The sequence below is a fragment of the Mustelus asterias genome, chromosome 2, assembly GCF_964213995.1.
Source record: "Mustelus asterias chromosome 2, sMusAst1.hap1.1, whole genome shotgun sequence".
Lineage (NCBI taxonomy): Eukaryota > Metazoa > Chordata > Chondrichthyes > Carcharhiniformes > Triakidae > Mustelus > Mustelus asterias.
Window position 1 is genome coordinate 65,949,944 of NC_135802.1, and position 16,314 is coordinate 65,966,257.

General features: G+C 43.1%; 1 protein-coding gene across 1 annotated transcript in view; it reads left to right on the forward strand.

Moving 5' to 3' along the window:
- LOC144508493 (receptor activity-modifying protein 3) overlaps nt 1–11,281 on the forward strand; it is a 56,190-nt gene extending 44,909 nt beyond the window's left edge. Inside the window, exon 4 of the mRNA XM_078236464.1 lies at nt 4,903–11,281. Within this exon, the coding sequence (XP_078092590.1) occupies nt 4,903–5,158 (256 nt within the window). The 3' untranslated portion in view covers nt 5,159–11,281. The remainder of the gene's footprint in view (nt 1–4,902) is intronic.
- Nucleotides 11,282–16,314: the final 5,033 nt, after the last annotated feature.

Below are 16,314 nucleotides of genomic sequence, written 5' to 3' on the forward strand. Positions count from 1 at the left end.
CACCCCAAACACACTCTCTTCCACCTTCTTCCGTCGCGAAAAAGATACAAACGTCTGAGATCACATACCAACCGACTCGAGAACAGATTCCTTCCCGCTGCCATCAGACTTTTGAATGGACCTTGCATTAAGTTGATCTTTCTCCATACCCTAGCTATGACTGTAACACTAAATTCTGAACCCTCTCCTTTCCTTCTCCCCTATGTACTCTATGTACTCAGGTGCAGGATCAAAAGCTATACTTGGTCTTAGCCAAAAGGCTGAGATCATTCTATTTTGGGAGTAACAGCTGGTTTTAAGGTAACTATCTTTTTCAAAATAGGGAGCAATAAAATGAGCATAGTCTTGAATGAGCAACCATTGCATAGTGCAAGAAACAATACTTTTCACTGTATACTAATACATGTGACAATTATAAATCAAATCACATCATTATTTAGTTTACGCAGAGAGTGGTTGAGGTGTGGAATGGACTGCCTGCAGTGATAGTGGAGTCAGACACTTTAGGAACATTTAAGCGGTTATTGGATAGGCACATGGAGCACACCAGGATGATAGGGAGTGGGATAGCTTGATCTTGGTTTCAGATAAAGCTCGGCACAACATCGTGGGCCGAAGGGCCTGTTCTGTGCTGTACTGTTCTATGTTCTGTTCTATGTTCTAAAGTTTGAGCATTATTAGCATTGAGGGTGGATGAAAAGACTGACCTGCTGTGCATCAAATGAGTGAATCAATGTAAGGGAAACCCCGGAGGTAGTGCTTCACCAACATCAGCAGAGAAGATTCAGGTTCTTGATACAAACATTAGGATTGAAGGTATGGGTCATTTGAGGTGACCTGTTAGAATGAACAGTGTTTTAGATGATCAGGAATGGAATGGGTTGAGCTTATTGGTAAAACGATGACTTTTTAAAACAAAATTCTCATGTATTATGACATTTTTGTGCGTATACACTAGATAATGAACGCTTATCTTCTGGTGGCTTGAGAAAGAAAGCACCTTGACTGGATTTCTTTTGTTGTTGTTTGTGCCTTTTGAGGAAATGGATTTTTAAAAAAAGTTCACTTCTGTTTAGTGAGCAGAAAATTATTCAATCAGCACTCAGGCTTTTAAACAAGGACATTTTCCCATGCCATACTAACACCTCCCCATAGTTTCTTGGACACTTTGAGTGATAAACACATATCTGACACAAACCAATCATATTCAGGGTTGAAATTCCACAGAGTTTCATCGCTTTGGTAGAAGATCAGTTGAAACCTTGGAAAAAGGGTAGAACTTGAATGACCCTCCTGCCAAAGTTATGATGGAGAGGGGAGTCCACACTGAAATCCCAAACAATGGGGCTACTTTATTTTCAGTGTTAATTTTAAATGTATTCTGTATCTCCACATTTCTAGCCTTTTGGTACCTTATCAGGTAAATAGAATTTGTTGTGCTGACGACAGTCTGGATATTTTCACAGCTCATGAATCAAAACCTTTCACGTCTTTATTATTTTAATTGGAAGTCCTAGCGCTTAGGCTATTGGGCCAGATCTTGCGGTCTCAATAACCAGGAACACAGCCATTTGCCCTTTTGAGTGCCATAACAGAACTTCAAATTCCAGGGTAAAAGCAAATTACTGCGGATGCTGGAATCTGAAACCAAAAGAGAAAATGCTGGCAAATCTCAGCAGGTCTGGCAGCATCTGTAAGGAGAGAAAAGAGCTGACGTTTCGAGTCCAGATGACCCTTTGTCAAAGCTTTGACAAAGCCAGCTTTGACATAGGGTCATCTGGACTCAAAACGTCAGCTCTTTTCTCTCCTTACAGATGCTGCCAGACCTGCTGAGCTTTTCCAGCATTTTCTCTTTTGGTTTCAGATTGCAGGGAGCTAACTTGCGATTGAATCCATTATTTGCAGTTTGCCAGAATGGGCTGACAGCTCCACCCAGCTCCTCAGTCCCAGCTGATTTGACCTACTTTTTTTTGATTGTTTGTACTTTGGCTGATAGTTGTTTTTGAATGGCAGTAATTGAAGGTAGATACGTTCACTGATGTCGGAGTTTGTGTATGCCAGGGTGGGGGCTAGAATTAAAAGTACATTTAAAATGATTAAAAACACTTCTCTGTAATTGAGCTGAAGGCAGACCTCAAGTCTTCAGCTTGTTTTACTGAATTGCACCACATACTCCGGATTTACCTCATCAATGGATCCATGCTGCAGCTGGGAGATCAAGGGGGAGATTCTCCCAAAAGTGCTGAATTGGTGGGAAAGCTGGCCTTGATCACGACTGTTTTTTCAGTGCAACTTCAGACCTGAATCTTCGCACTCTGTGCAATGCAGAGGTCACAACTGTGAATCTCATTAAAAACCCTGGGGGGCGGGGCCTATTCGCGCCAGAGTCTGACAGTTCTGGAACTCTGCGCATGCGCAATGGCCCCGATCTGTCAGTCTCCTCGGTTGCTGGCCAGCCTGGGACCCCCGCAGTGTTGCCCCTCCAGCAACCCCCCCCCCTCCCCCACGGCCCGATCATGACCCCCATAACAATTCCCAGGCCAGCCCGGGACCCCCGCAGTGCTGCCCTGCCAGCCCTGACCCCCCCCCTCACCCCGCACCCAGCAGTGGTGATCCCTCCACCCCCCTCACTCTGGCAGACCCTCCCTCGGGGTCAGATCCCCCCCCCCCCGCCCCCCCGGGAAGCAGACCCTCACCCCCCGGCAGACCACCCTTCCCCCAGCCTGTCGCAATCACTGGCCTCCCTCCAGCCCAGACCGATCCCCATGCAGAGTGGCAGCGGGAGCCCCCACCCCCACTGATTGCGCTCAGGCCCTGCCCACAATAGTCCCCACCCCCTTGGCACTGCCTGATACCCGATGGACAGTGCCAAGGTGTGCCCCTTGGGCAGTGTCAGGGGGCAGAGTCTGGCCCTGCCAGGGTGCCCATGCCCAGGGGGCACCACTCCCCCACTGCCTGACCTCCTGGGGGGCCCTGATTTCCCTCCTCTTCACTCCGGCGGGGTCTCCCACTAGTTCCCTGAACATGGGGAGTTACTCTAAACCCCGCCGGAATGAAGTACTCCTGGCAGGGTGGGAGATTCAATCGGGCCTGGCAAGTTCCATGCCTGGCCCGGTAATCACATTTAAACTACATTTAAAATATATTAAAAGCAGATTTAAATGACCTACCTCTCTTCCTGCCGGTTTCCAGCACGGTCCCGACTGCGACTGTTCCCTGGCACTGGGAGATGCGCATGCGTTGGGAACGCATGTGCGAATCCCGCGAAATGGCCGACTTGCGATTCACCCGACTGGACCCGCCAGAAAATTTGTGGGTCGCAATGGGAGAATCGCTCCCCAACTTTCCATTGCAGTCTATGAATAAAAGTTGAAATGTATTTTATATTGGTCAGTGACGTAGAGCTTTACTTCGCTGCTGACCGTGAGATCCGGGTCATCATAGTTGAATAGCATAGGAAGTAAACATAAAGTGAAGTAAAATTATGTGATCCCAAAAATGTCACACTGTGCACTGTTACATTGTCACTGTCTCACACTCACACTGTGCACTGTTACACTCTCACTCCATCACACTGCCGCTGTCGCACCGCCGCTGCTGTGCCGCCGCGCCGCTGCCCTCGCGCCGCCGTGCCGCCGCCCTCACGCCGCCCTCGCACCGCCGCCCTCGTGCCGCCGTGCCGCCGCCCTCGCGCCGCCGTGCCACCGCCCTCGCGGCGCCGCCGCCGTCGCACCACCACTGTCACACCTTGCACAGTTGGCCTCTGTGTGATGCACTTTTGGTGTCCTTATCTAACGAAAGATACACTGGCATTGGAGGCAGTCCAGAGAAGGTTCACTAGGTTGATCTCGGGTGTGGAGGGATTTTCTTATGAGGAGAGGTTAAGTAGGTTGGGCCTATACTCATTGGAGTTTAGAAGAATGAGAGGTAACCTTATTGAGACACACAGGATTCTCGGGGGGCTTGACAGATGCTGAGAGGATGTTTCCTCTTGTGGGAGAGTCTAGGACCGGAGGGCATAATTTCAGGGGTCACCCATTTAAGACAGAGATGAGGAGGAATTTCTTCTCTCGGAGGGTAGTAAATCTGGAATTCTTTACCACAGAGAGCTGTGGAAGCTAGTTTGTTAAGTATGTTAAAGGCTGAAATAGACAGATTTGTAATCAGTAAGGGAATCAAGGATTATGGGATAAGGTGGGAAAGTTAAGTTGATAATTACCATTTCAGATCACTCTTGATCTCATCGAATGATGGAACAGACTCACTGGGCCGAATGGTCTACTCCTGCTCCTACATCTTATGGTCGTATGGTTTTTGAAAGCTGTAGATCATAGAAACAAAGAAAGGCTAAGCGAGATGAAGTCCTGAAAATAAAAGCAAAATACTGCGGATGCTGAATATTTGAAATAAAAACAAAGTGCTGGAAGAACTCAGCAGGTCTGGCAGTATCTGTGAAGAGAGAAACAGAGTTTCAAGTCCAGTATGACGACTTTGGAACTGCAGATAACACTGTTTCTCTCTTCAAAGAAATTCTTAAGTTGTGAGTTTGTGGAAAATAAGTGCTGGAGAAACAGGCAGTACAATGAGCATTAGTTTCAACGTGGGATGTGAATTTAATCTTCACTGTTTATTCATTGCAGAACAGGTCACCTGCCTGTTATAGAATGTATCCAAAATTTCATTTCATAACAGGTTCTGATTGTAGTGGGTGTATGATTCACTGCCTTATTATTGTCCTTTCGGTGAAGCAACAATTTACCTCATGGTCAGTTTTCCTCCTAGTTGCAGACACCTTTTCTGGTTCAATACGTTACCATGAAATAAAGTTATAAGCTTTTTTGTTTATGATACATTATCCTCAAAAATATATATGTTAATTAACATTGTCTTTTTTTTCCACAGCCATTACAATATTTTCTCACAGTGCATGGAGTCCTTAATAGAAGAAGTTGATTGCTTCTGGCCGAATCCACAAGTGGAAAACTATGTAATTAATATCCATAAACTTTTCTTTTCAAACTGTACTTTGGAGATGATAATCTTCCAGGACCCTCCTGACAAGATCCTCATTATCCTCATCACAGTGCCTATTTTACTAACCATTGTAATGATAGCCTTGGTGGTGTGGTGTAGTAAAAGGAATGATATACTGGTGTAAATTTCAGAATGCCTAATGGACAGCAATATAAAACTACTATTTTACAATCACTCTACCTTAATGTGATTGAGTCGATTCCACTGACAATGTCTAGATTGTTGTTCATCGCCTTCAGTTGGAAGGGCAAATGGTCCAACGGTGATCTCCGAACAAGCACCTGCAACAGAGATGAGTTAAAGCTGTGAACCTTACTGGGGAAGAAACAATGTCTGATTTATTCAGTAACAAAAAGTTGACCTATTGGATTCAAATGAACACACTTAAACTGTGTTACAAACTCATGCGGCTCAACAATTTAACTCTGTTTTATCAAACTCGTACACAATACTGGATAACCAATTATATTCACTGGCCAACATCGCAAATTAAGTTTGTAACTACCCGAATCTACAGTAAATTCTAAAGCCAGCTACAGAAAGGTGAGAAGGGACATCTTTGGACACAATCATATGAAGAAGGTATCAGCACTTACTGAAAAAAAACCGTTTCCAATCTACTTTAAATTGATTTTGCGGAGTTGGAGCATGTGGAGCAAGCTCCAGGAAGGATGTTGAGAGTGCTTCCCAGAGAAGGAGAAGAATGAAAGGAAATGGCTGACTGTGCTTTCGTCAGGAGGGGTACGGGAACTGACAAGAGCTCTGCATTTCCTAAGCTCTCTGTTGTGACTTAGAATTAAATATGCTGCTCATCTCCTCCCAGTTTGTTTTGGGGCAGGGGAAAAATGACAAAGGTTGTTATGTGACAAATGTTATGCTATTAAGATCTTAGTATTAAACAGACATAAGCAAAATAGATAATTGTTACCACAAAATGAACAAAGATCAGAATGCAATAGTTTTGTCCCAATCTGTGTTTGCTGTAATGTGAGTAGAAGTGAAGATTGCTGTGCTGTGTCCTATTTTTGTCTAAAATTACATATACTTGTTTGTATATTTTCAGCTGATGACCTCTTCAAACAATGGTAGGAAATTAGAGTGTTGTACTTCGTTGAAACATGCCTTTTAGTAAGTTAGTTAGTGCACCTGGGCTACACATGAAAGCACAACATCTCATTTAACATGTTCATTCACTCTCGCGACAGTTTGAGGTTATTTTCTTTGCCCTGAAAAATATCTGCAACAATCCTGGTAGTTACACTTAGATTACACTGCCAGTTAAGTTCTGTTGCTGAACCCTGAACCCACTGTACTCTTATCAGGTCAGGGATAATGTTGCCTCTAATTATTTTTGGAATGTGTGGCTGTTTTGTTCACGTGCACAGGTCCCCTAATGCATTTTGCATGCCTGCACATGCGCGTCAATGTAAAAGGGTCAACTTTAATTGTGTACGGCCTATGTGGCCACTTTTGGGATAATGCGTGGCCTTAGGAGGAGCATTGGTCAGGAAGAGGTTATCTAATTACATTGCTCTGGAGGACATCCAAGCCACATTGGCTTCTTATTCAGTATCTGCCTTCCACTAGAAATTGCGCATAGCTGAAACATGATCTTTGTAATTAGGTATCAGCTGTCTCATAATCCAGGTCATACAATGACCACTTTGGAGGGCATTAGACCATAAGACATAGGAGCAGAATTAGTCCACTCAGCCCATCGAGTCTAAATATCAACCATGGCTGATATTTTTCTTATCCTTATTCTCCTGCCTTTTCCCCATAACCCCTGATCCCCTTATTATTCAAGAATCTATCTATATCTGTCTTAAAAACACTCAATGACACTCCGCAGCCTTATGCGGCAAAGAGTTCCACAGATTAACCACTCTCTGGCTGAAGAAATTCCTCCTCATCTCTGTTTTAAAGGATCATCCCTTTAGCCTGGGGTTGTGCCCTCTGGTTCTAGTTTTTCCTCCTAGTGGAAACATCCTGTCCACGTCCACTCTATCCAGGCCTTGCAGTATCCTGTAAGTTCCAATAAGATTCCCTCTCATCCTTCTAAACTCCACCGAGCACAGACCCAGAGTCCTCAACCGTTCCTCATACGACAAGCTCTTCATTCCAGAGATCATTCTTGTGAACCTCCTCTGGACCCTTTCCTAGGCCAGCACATCCTTCCTTAGATACAGGGCCCAAAACTGATCACAAGACTCCAAATGGGGTCTGACCAGAGCCTTATACAGCCTCAGAAGTACACCCTTGCTCTTGTATTCTAGCCCTCTCGACATGAATGCTAACATTGCATTTGCCTTCCTAACTACTGACTGAACCTGCACGTTAATCTTAAGAGAATCTTGAACAAGGACTCCCAAGTCCCTTTGTGTTTCTGATTTCCTAAGCATTTCCCATTTAGAAAATAGTCTATGCCTCCATTCCTCCTTCCAAATTGCATAACCTCACACTTTTCCACATTGTATTCCATTTGCCGCCACTTTGTCCACTTTCCTAACCTGTCCAAGCCCTTCTGCAGCCCCCCATCTTCCTCAATACTACCTGTCCCTCTACATATCTTTGTATCATCTGCAAACTTAGCACCAATGGCTTCAGTTCCTTCCAAATCGTTAATGTATATTGTGAAAGGTTGTAGTCCCAGCACTGACCCCTGAGGCATACCACTAATCAGTGGCTGCCATCCTGAGAAAGGCCCCTTTATCCCCACTCTCTGCCTTCTTCCAGTCAACCAATCCTCTAGCCATGCCAGGATCTTACCCTTAACACCTCTTAACTTGGGTTCTTAACTTATTTAACAGTCTCCTATCCGGCACCTTGTCAAAGGCCTTTTGGAAATCTAAATAAATCACATCCACTGGTTCTCCTTTATCTAACTTCCTTGTTAGCTCCTCAAAGAACTCTAACAGATTTGTCAGACATGACCTCCTCTTGACGAAGCCATGCTGACTCAGTCCTATTTTATGCACTTCCAAGTACTCCACAATCTCATCTTTAATAATGGACTCTAAAATCTTGCCAATGACCGAAGTCAGGCTAACCGGTCTATAATTTCTCGTCTGCTGCCTCCCTTCCTTCTTAAACAGCAGTGTTCCATTAGCTACTTTCCAGATTGGGATTCAGATGGGACAGGCGAGCCAAGGGACCTGCTCTGCCTGGAAGCACGAACACTTCCAACTCTGGTCACACTTCCACTACATCAATGGTCTTGCTTGAGACAGATAGAGGTTCTACTCCCCAAAAAGCCATCAAGAAACATTGGAAACGGGTTAGAACCTAGAGTACTTAGGACTTGATCTTATTTTCAGCCATTCTGCTGTACTCCACTTCCAACCATGGTTACATTGAAATTGCACAGAAGGACTGAGGATTTTAGGTGGCTTGAAGTTTGGTGAGTTGGTTAGCTCAGTTAGCTGGACGGCTGGTTCGTGATGCAGATTGATGCCAACAGCGAGGGTTCTATTCCCATTCCTGCTGAGGTTATTTATGAGGGCCCACCTTCTCAACCTTGCCCCTTGCCTGAGGTGTGGTGATCCTCAGGTGAAATCATCACCGGTCACACCTCCTCCTCAAAGGGAAGGCAGCCTATAGTCATCTGGGACTATGGCAAATTTACCCTTTTACAATATTGAATATATGTCCAGTGAATGAGAAAATCCATTGCTTGGATTGTACTCCTGAGTACAGGTCCACAAAAAGCATCCTTCAAAAATGTAATATATACAGATTAAACAGTAAACTATATTAAGATTAATATATTTTAAAAATCAAACAATTTTATTTAAGTTTACTTCAGTCCATCTTAGAATTGGAGTCCTTAAATATCTGAAACAATTTAGTTTATTTCCTAAAAGCAAAATACTGTGGATGCTGGAATCTGAAACAAAAACAGAAAATGCTGGAAAATCTCAGCAGGTCTGACATCTTTGGAGAGAGAATAGAGCCAATGTTTCGAGTCTGGCTCGAAATGTTGGCTCTATTCTCTCTCCTCATGTTGTCAGACCTCCTGAGATTTACCAGCATTTTCTGTTTTTGTTAGCTTATTTCTTATTGTATAGAAGCAGCAACTGAAAAACCCTCAATTGCCATACAAAATGAACTGACATATCTTTTGTGTTGAATTCTATATCTAATTCTCCCAGTTTCAAAGAACACAATGGTTATCTGAAGTGGGACTACCATTGTAATTCGGTGCTACCTTTGATTCAGATAAGACTACACATTGTAAAGTTAAAGTTACCTGTTTTGTTCTTTGCATGAGGAATTCTGGCAATGATCACCCTTGTCACTCAAATTTCAGAGTAGCTGGAGAAGTGTCCTCCAAGTTTAGAATTAGTTGTCATAGAGTCATAGTGCAATACAGCATGGAAACAGGCCCTTCGGCCTAACTGGTCCATGCTGACCGTGGTGCCCTCTCAGCTGGTCCCAATTGCCTTAGTTTGGCCGTTATCCCTCTATATCCTCCATCCTTTTTTAGGCATTCTCCCACCTCATCCCTATCATCATTAGTCAAATCGCCAATTTCTAGACCACTGCCAAAGTTGGTTTTGAACCAGCTTCCAGGGAAGACAGGCCTGGGGAAATGCTCGGTGTCTGCTTGATCATGATCGGGATTTTGCCACACACAGTCCTAAACATGAGCAGCACCTTAAGACTTAACAATGACTATATTAACAGTGATGTATTTTTCCATTGCTGCATTGCTCTGTGTAGAAAATGCAATTTGTAATAAGTTGTCACATCACTATCATGATCCTAAAGATGGTAGTTGGATAAAATTCACTATAATCTTGATACTAAGCATTTTGTAGAACCTGACAAAGGTTGGGAGTTACGCTGGCTGACAACAGAGAAGCTACAGAAATAGTCTGGAACAACATTTTCATAAAACCACCGTAATCAGAGATTGGTTCAAATAACCAGTTTAAGACTTCCATGTTTTTGACTCATCATGCTATGCAGAATTCAGCGTTCAGCACTTTGCCAGTTCCCATCTGAAGTTGACCATTATAAGGTGTAAACAAACAGGCTGGGGTAATTGTCAATTCCTGTTATCCTCTTGTATTGTGGTGAAACATCTGAGCTATTACAATCCACACCTCTCCATTGTGTCATAGTTTAGATCAGACATGGTTGAAATAAAAATGCATTTGCTGGTGCAATCTGTTTACATTCAAACAAGCTCTATCACCAGTGCACCACTTAGCCCTTTCGCTATTATTTCATGCTCAGTCTATCAGTACCAATCTTTTATTTTCCTGATTTGTTTTGATCCGATGGCAGTGTCTTACACAGGTGACATCAAGCCTCCAGTATCTCGTGCAAGCCAAGACAACAACAGCAGGCAATTTGATCAATAGAAGCATCAGTTGATCCTCCCCTTAACTGATGATCATGTATATAAAATGCCCTTTCCAGCAGAAACTAGTGAATAGCAACCAGCATCAGGAATAGTAGCTATTTTTTGTACTTCTAAGCTCTGGGCATTGAGGCCAGATGAACCACTCTTATTCTTGTCATTGTTGAAAAGCCAGCTTAATCAGCTCAGACCCAGAATCAAACCTGACACCTGATGGTCTTCACCGTATGATATATTTACCCATCAAATTACTGGCAGAAGTTCTACCAGCCTCAATGGAACTGATTGCTCTGTCAACAACAATATGTTCATGTATCAGTTCTGGTTTGTAAACCAGAAATGTCTGGTGCCATTTTCTTTACTTTTCCTTTTGAATCTACCTCTGTTCCCCTCAAAAAAGCACAGGAATATTAAATGCTATGCTTCAATTTGCAGTGTTTGAAAATGCTTGTTCTTTTGCTTTTAATTGACAGCACATTACTTTTAAAACTGTATTCTTGAGGCCTATTGCATCCCAGTGTACATAAACAGCCTGCAGGTGATTTATATTTGTTATGCTCCAGTGCACAGTGCTCCTGTGGGTGGTTAAGTGTATATTATGCTCCAGTGCACATCACATTGAAGGTCATAACATTTCAAAATTTTTAGAAGCTTGAAAAATACATATGTATTCATTATCTTTCCTAAACATTTATGGTCAAAAACGATTCCCAGCATTTTGAAATTAATAAGAAAACAGATATATAAAAGGGGATGCTGTGCATCTTTGATTTCCAATGTTTCCAAATAATGTAGTCTAATCTAACAGGAAAAATCCAGCTTTGGTTTTGTCCAGCTTTGTATTATTTAAAAATTGAGTTTTGGAATAAAATGTGAATTGTTGTGAAATTTGTAGAAAATTGTGCATTTTTCCCTTCAAACTTTTAAAATACAGATTCAATGCTGTGATTGTGCCAGTTGTGACATATTAAGCAGAAACAATGTCCAAATTCCACATTGAGATGGGTGTTGCAATTTGCAGCACTATCATGCATTGTTTGTGATCAGCTGCACAATGGCTACAGGAGTTATGTTACCAGAGGCTTGGACGACTAATTTGGAGATATGAGCTCAAATTCCATCACAAAAAGTTGGGGAATTTAAACTCGGTGATTTACCTAAGTCCCCAATTAAAAAGTAGTGGTAAACATGAAACTACTGGATTGACAAATACTCAACTGGTTCATAATTTATAGGCTTTGATCTATATGTGACTCCAGACCTATAGCAATAACTCTGAACCGCCCATTGAAATGGCCTAGTAAGCCCCTCATTTGTACTCTAGGATGACAACAATCCAAGTACCTGCTTCAAATATGACAAAGGGTCACCTAGCCTAGTCAACAGCCCAGTCAACCTTGCAAAGACTTCCTAACATCTGAGGACTTGTGCCATAATTGTGAGAGCTGTCCCACAAACTTGTCAAGGAACAGGCTCAGATAGTCATTCTCTCAGAATCATACCTTTCAAGAAATGTCCCAGAGATCTCTATCATCATCCCTGAGTGAATCCTGATACATCAGCTGGTTTGGCACAATGATATTTAGTTAGGGGCAAGTGGCTCTGAGAGATTTCAATATTTACTCTGGATCACAGGAATTCCATGGCAAACATAGACATCAAGAAATGGTTCCGCTTACTTGATATGGCAAAGGCTATGGGTCTGGATACCATCATTGCCGTATTCCAGCCAAGTTCTCCTCCAGCTAAGCTTTTCCAGTACAAGTACAACACAGGCATTTATCCAACAATGTAGAAAATTGCCCAGGTTAGGTCCCTTCGATAGAGAAAGCCAAATCCAATCCAGTCAATTCCCACCCCATCAATCATCAATTGTCAGCAAAGTATGAGAAGGTGTTGCCAATAGTGCTATCATGTGGCATTTACTTAATTAAAGCCTGCTCACCAATACTCAGTTTGCTTTTCGCTTGGATCACTTGGCTCGTTACATCCTTTGTCCAAATGGATGGAAGAGCTGAATTCCAAAGGTAAGATGGGAACAACTGTGCTTGATATCAAGGCAGCCTTCGCACAAGTGTGGCATCGAGGAGCTCTGGTAAAATAGGTGTCAATAAGTATCAGGGAAAAGATAATCCACTGGCTAGATTCATAACTAGCACAAAGGAAAATATGGTTGTTTGAGGCTAATTGTCTCAGCTCCAGGACATCTCTTCAGGAGTTAAAACTGATTTGCAGAAACCCACCAAGGCTTCTTCAAGAACATCTCCTAATCCCACAACCTCTACCACCTAGAAGAACTAGGGCAGCAGGCACATGGAAACACCACCATCTCCAAGTTCCCCTCCAAGTCACACATCACTCTGACTTGTTCATTGCCACTGGGTCAAACCCTGGAATTCCCTCCCAAACAGCACTGTGGGTGTAACTACATCGCAGGGATTTAAGCGGTTCAGGAATATGGCTCACCATCACCTTCTCACGGGAAATTAGGGATGGTCAATAACAGTTAGCTTTGCCAGCGACGTGCACAACCTGTCAAAAAAAGGAAGAGAAAGCACAGCTTTCGAATTACGATTTACAACTGTTCTATTTTGTTTCCAACTGTGTTTATGTTGGAATGTGTTCAAGCAGCGAATCAATACTGTACTCTGAGAAGCAAATAATTCAACTGCCACAGTTGGGTTGCCCATGTATACAGTGTAACAAAACAAGCTGCCATGCAAAAATATACAAGGATTGCTAGAGATGAGAGTCAGGCTCTATACATAGTCATGCACGGTGGCACAGTGGTTAGCACTGCTGCCTCAAGCGCCAGGGACCTGGGTTCAATTTCCGGCTTGGGCCGCTGTCTGTGTGGAGTTTGCACGTCCTCCCTGTGTCTGCGTGGGTTTCCTCCGGGTGCTCCGGTTTCCTCCCACAGTCTGAAAGACGTGTAAGTTAGGTGCATTGACCCGAACAGGTGCCGGAGTGTGGCGACTAGGGGAATTTCGCAGTAACTTAATTGCAGTGTTAATGTAAGCCTTACTTGTGACTAATAAATAAACCTTAACTTTTTGCACTGCATATCCTCGGGTGAAATCATAACATATTTTCCATCTACTGTATTTCTGCTGAAGTTGTTCATAGAACAAGCTAAACATTTGTTAAGACCTGTCAGAGATTGTGGTGTACGATTACCGTGCACGCAATGGAAATGATACAAACTTCATGCTCCCTGCTCATCTCCATGACTGGGGTGTGCAACTCAGAGCCAGTCGTGCTGCTGACTGGCTGTAGGCTCAGCAGGCGGGAAGGATCATGAAGGGTGAGGCCGATTAAAACTAGCTTTAATTTCTTAAAGCCAGCCTGCACCTCTTCAAGAATAGTGCATTCTGACTGCAGCAAGCACTGGAGGAAGCTGTGGAGGAGTTTCTGAGCTGAGGAAATTGAAGTAATGAAACAGTCGGCCAGTAAGAATACTCCCATGTTTTCAGATTCAGCATTGAAGGCCTTGGTTCAAGGAAATGGAAAGGAGAGAAATAATCTTTCACAGGGGACCAGGAAGTCCTCCAGATGTACACTGTGACAGTAATGGCAGCAGATAGCCAAGAAGGTCAATGTCAGGAGTTCAGCCCCAAGGAGCTGGATACAATGTTGGAGAAAGTTCAATGTCCTCGCATGAGTGATCAAGGTCAGTGAATACATCTTCAAATCTCATCACCTACTCATCACCAACTGCACACACTGCTGAATGCACCACATCACATTTTATGGCCATCAGCAACCTCTAGCTATCAGTACTCATGCCTAATATTCATTTGCTCCACCTCACCCTCCTACATTTATAGTTGTTGTGAGTTCAATACTTTCATCTTATAATTTCTGCATACTAACAGCTATTCAGCTATGACATGCATATCCTTGAAGCAGATTTCAACTTATTCATTTACATTGTTGCCTCGATCTTTATAGAACAATGTTGCACCTGACATTTCGCTATTCCTAGATGACCTTGGTGAAGTCTTTGAAGAATATCAAACTGAAGAGTTCATGGTATAACTATTCTCTCACTCAAGACTAGTAAGTTGTCCATGTCTATGAGATGCTTCTGCTGTTTAAAGTACTGCTGTAGTATTGGATTAGTGGTGATATAGTCTGGCCACCCTTCCAGACAATAGATTTTGGAGACATTCTTCATCTTGTTGTTGGACTTGTTTGATTTCCTGTAATTTTTTTGCAGTAGCTGGTAAGTGCTGAGTGAGTAAGGATGTAAATGCTTCAACCTGCTTGATAAATCTTCTGGTTTGGTTCCTTCTCATGACGGGGTATCTGCTGTTGTTTGATAATTCCCTTGTACATACTCTGTGATGGAATTATATCTCATCAATATTAATCTGAACCACTGGATTCTGGGTGGCATCTTCTGAATTTCTTTCATGTTCAGAATGGTGATTGGTAGCTTATGGTTTGTTTCAATCTTGAAATGCAATCCCATAACGTAGACTGAAAATATTTGCTTTCCCATGTTGCGGTCAGTGGTGGTTCTTCTATTGTGGGGTACATTGTGCTGTTTCTGTTAGTGACCTAGAGGTTTAGCAGACTAGACTATACTGGCTGTCTCTGCACTTGAAATAAAACTGTCCCAAGACCAGAAGATGATGTATTTGCTGCTACTATGGTCTGTAATTCTGGGTCATAATATGCCTAGGTTTCAGGAGAGATTAAAAGTTGTTGAATCCTTTCAAAAGCACTTTGCTGGTCCACATTCCAGAACCACTGTTGACTCTGTCTCAAGGGCTCATTGCCCTCTGCTAAATTTGGTAGGAACTTGCCTACTTGGTTGACCATCCTAAGGAATCCTTGTAGCTCTGTCATGTTCTTGGGTTGTGGAAATTCTCTGATTATTTTGGTTTTCTGTAAAGCAACTGTGATTCTATTGGCTTGTACTTTGTAACCTAGAAACTTGACCATAGGTTTTGTGAACTCACATTTTTCGTTCAATTTTAGGCCTGAATCCTGTAAGACTTTCAGGACAGCTCTGACTGTGCGATCATGCTCTTTTCTCATGGAGCCATGTGTAAGTACATCATCCATATGGCATATTATTCATCCTTCTGGAGTGTGAGATATTGTTCTGTTGAACACATTTGGAGCAGACCATGTATGCCAAAGGGCAATTTTTTGAAACAATAATGACTAAATGGTGTAATAAATATGGTCAGCAATCTGGATTCTGCCAACTGCCAAAATTCACTGTGTGCATTCTATTTGTTGGGAGAAGATGATCAGTTTTAGGCATGCCTTTTTGCTTACTAGAAACCATACTTTATTTTGAGTGGCAGAGAATTTGACAATTTCTCAGGCTTGATATTTCAGCTTTGCCATGCCTTTGGCTTTTAAAGTTGTCCCACCCATGACCGTAACCTTAGAAATCTTAGAAACCCTACAGCACAGAAAGAGGCCATTCGGCCCATCGAGTCTGCACCGACCACAATCCCACCCAGGCCCTAACCCCATATCCCTACATATTTACCCACTAATCCCTCTAACCTACGCATCCCAGGACACTAAGGGCATTTTTCAGCATGGCCAATCAACCTAACCTGCACATCTTTGGACTGTGGGAGGAAACCGGAGCACCCGGAGGAAACCCACGCAGGCACGAGGAGAATGTGCAAACTCCACACAGACAGTGACCCAAGCCGGGAATCGAACCCAGGTCCTTGGAGCTGTGAAGCAGCAGTGCTAACCACTGTGCTACCGTGCCGCCCACGGTAACTTAATAGATTAGGGTTGCTATGAATTCATCTGATAAAACAATCCCTGCTCTGGTGTCTAATTTAAAGTCTGTGGGGCCTCCATCCACTTTAAGTTTAATGCTCCAATGCTTGTTTTCAGCTCTCATTCACCGTCAGAGAAAATGGTGGTGCCAT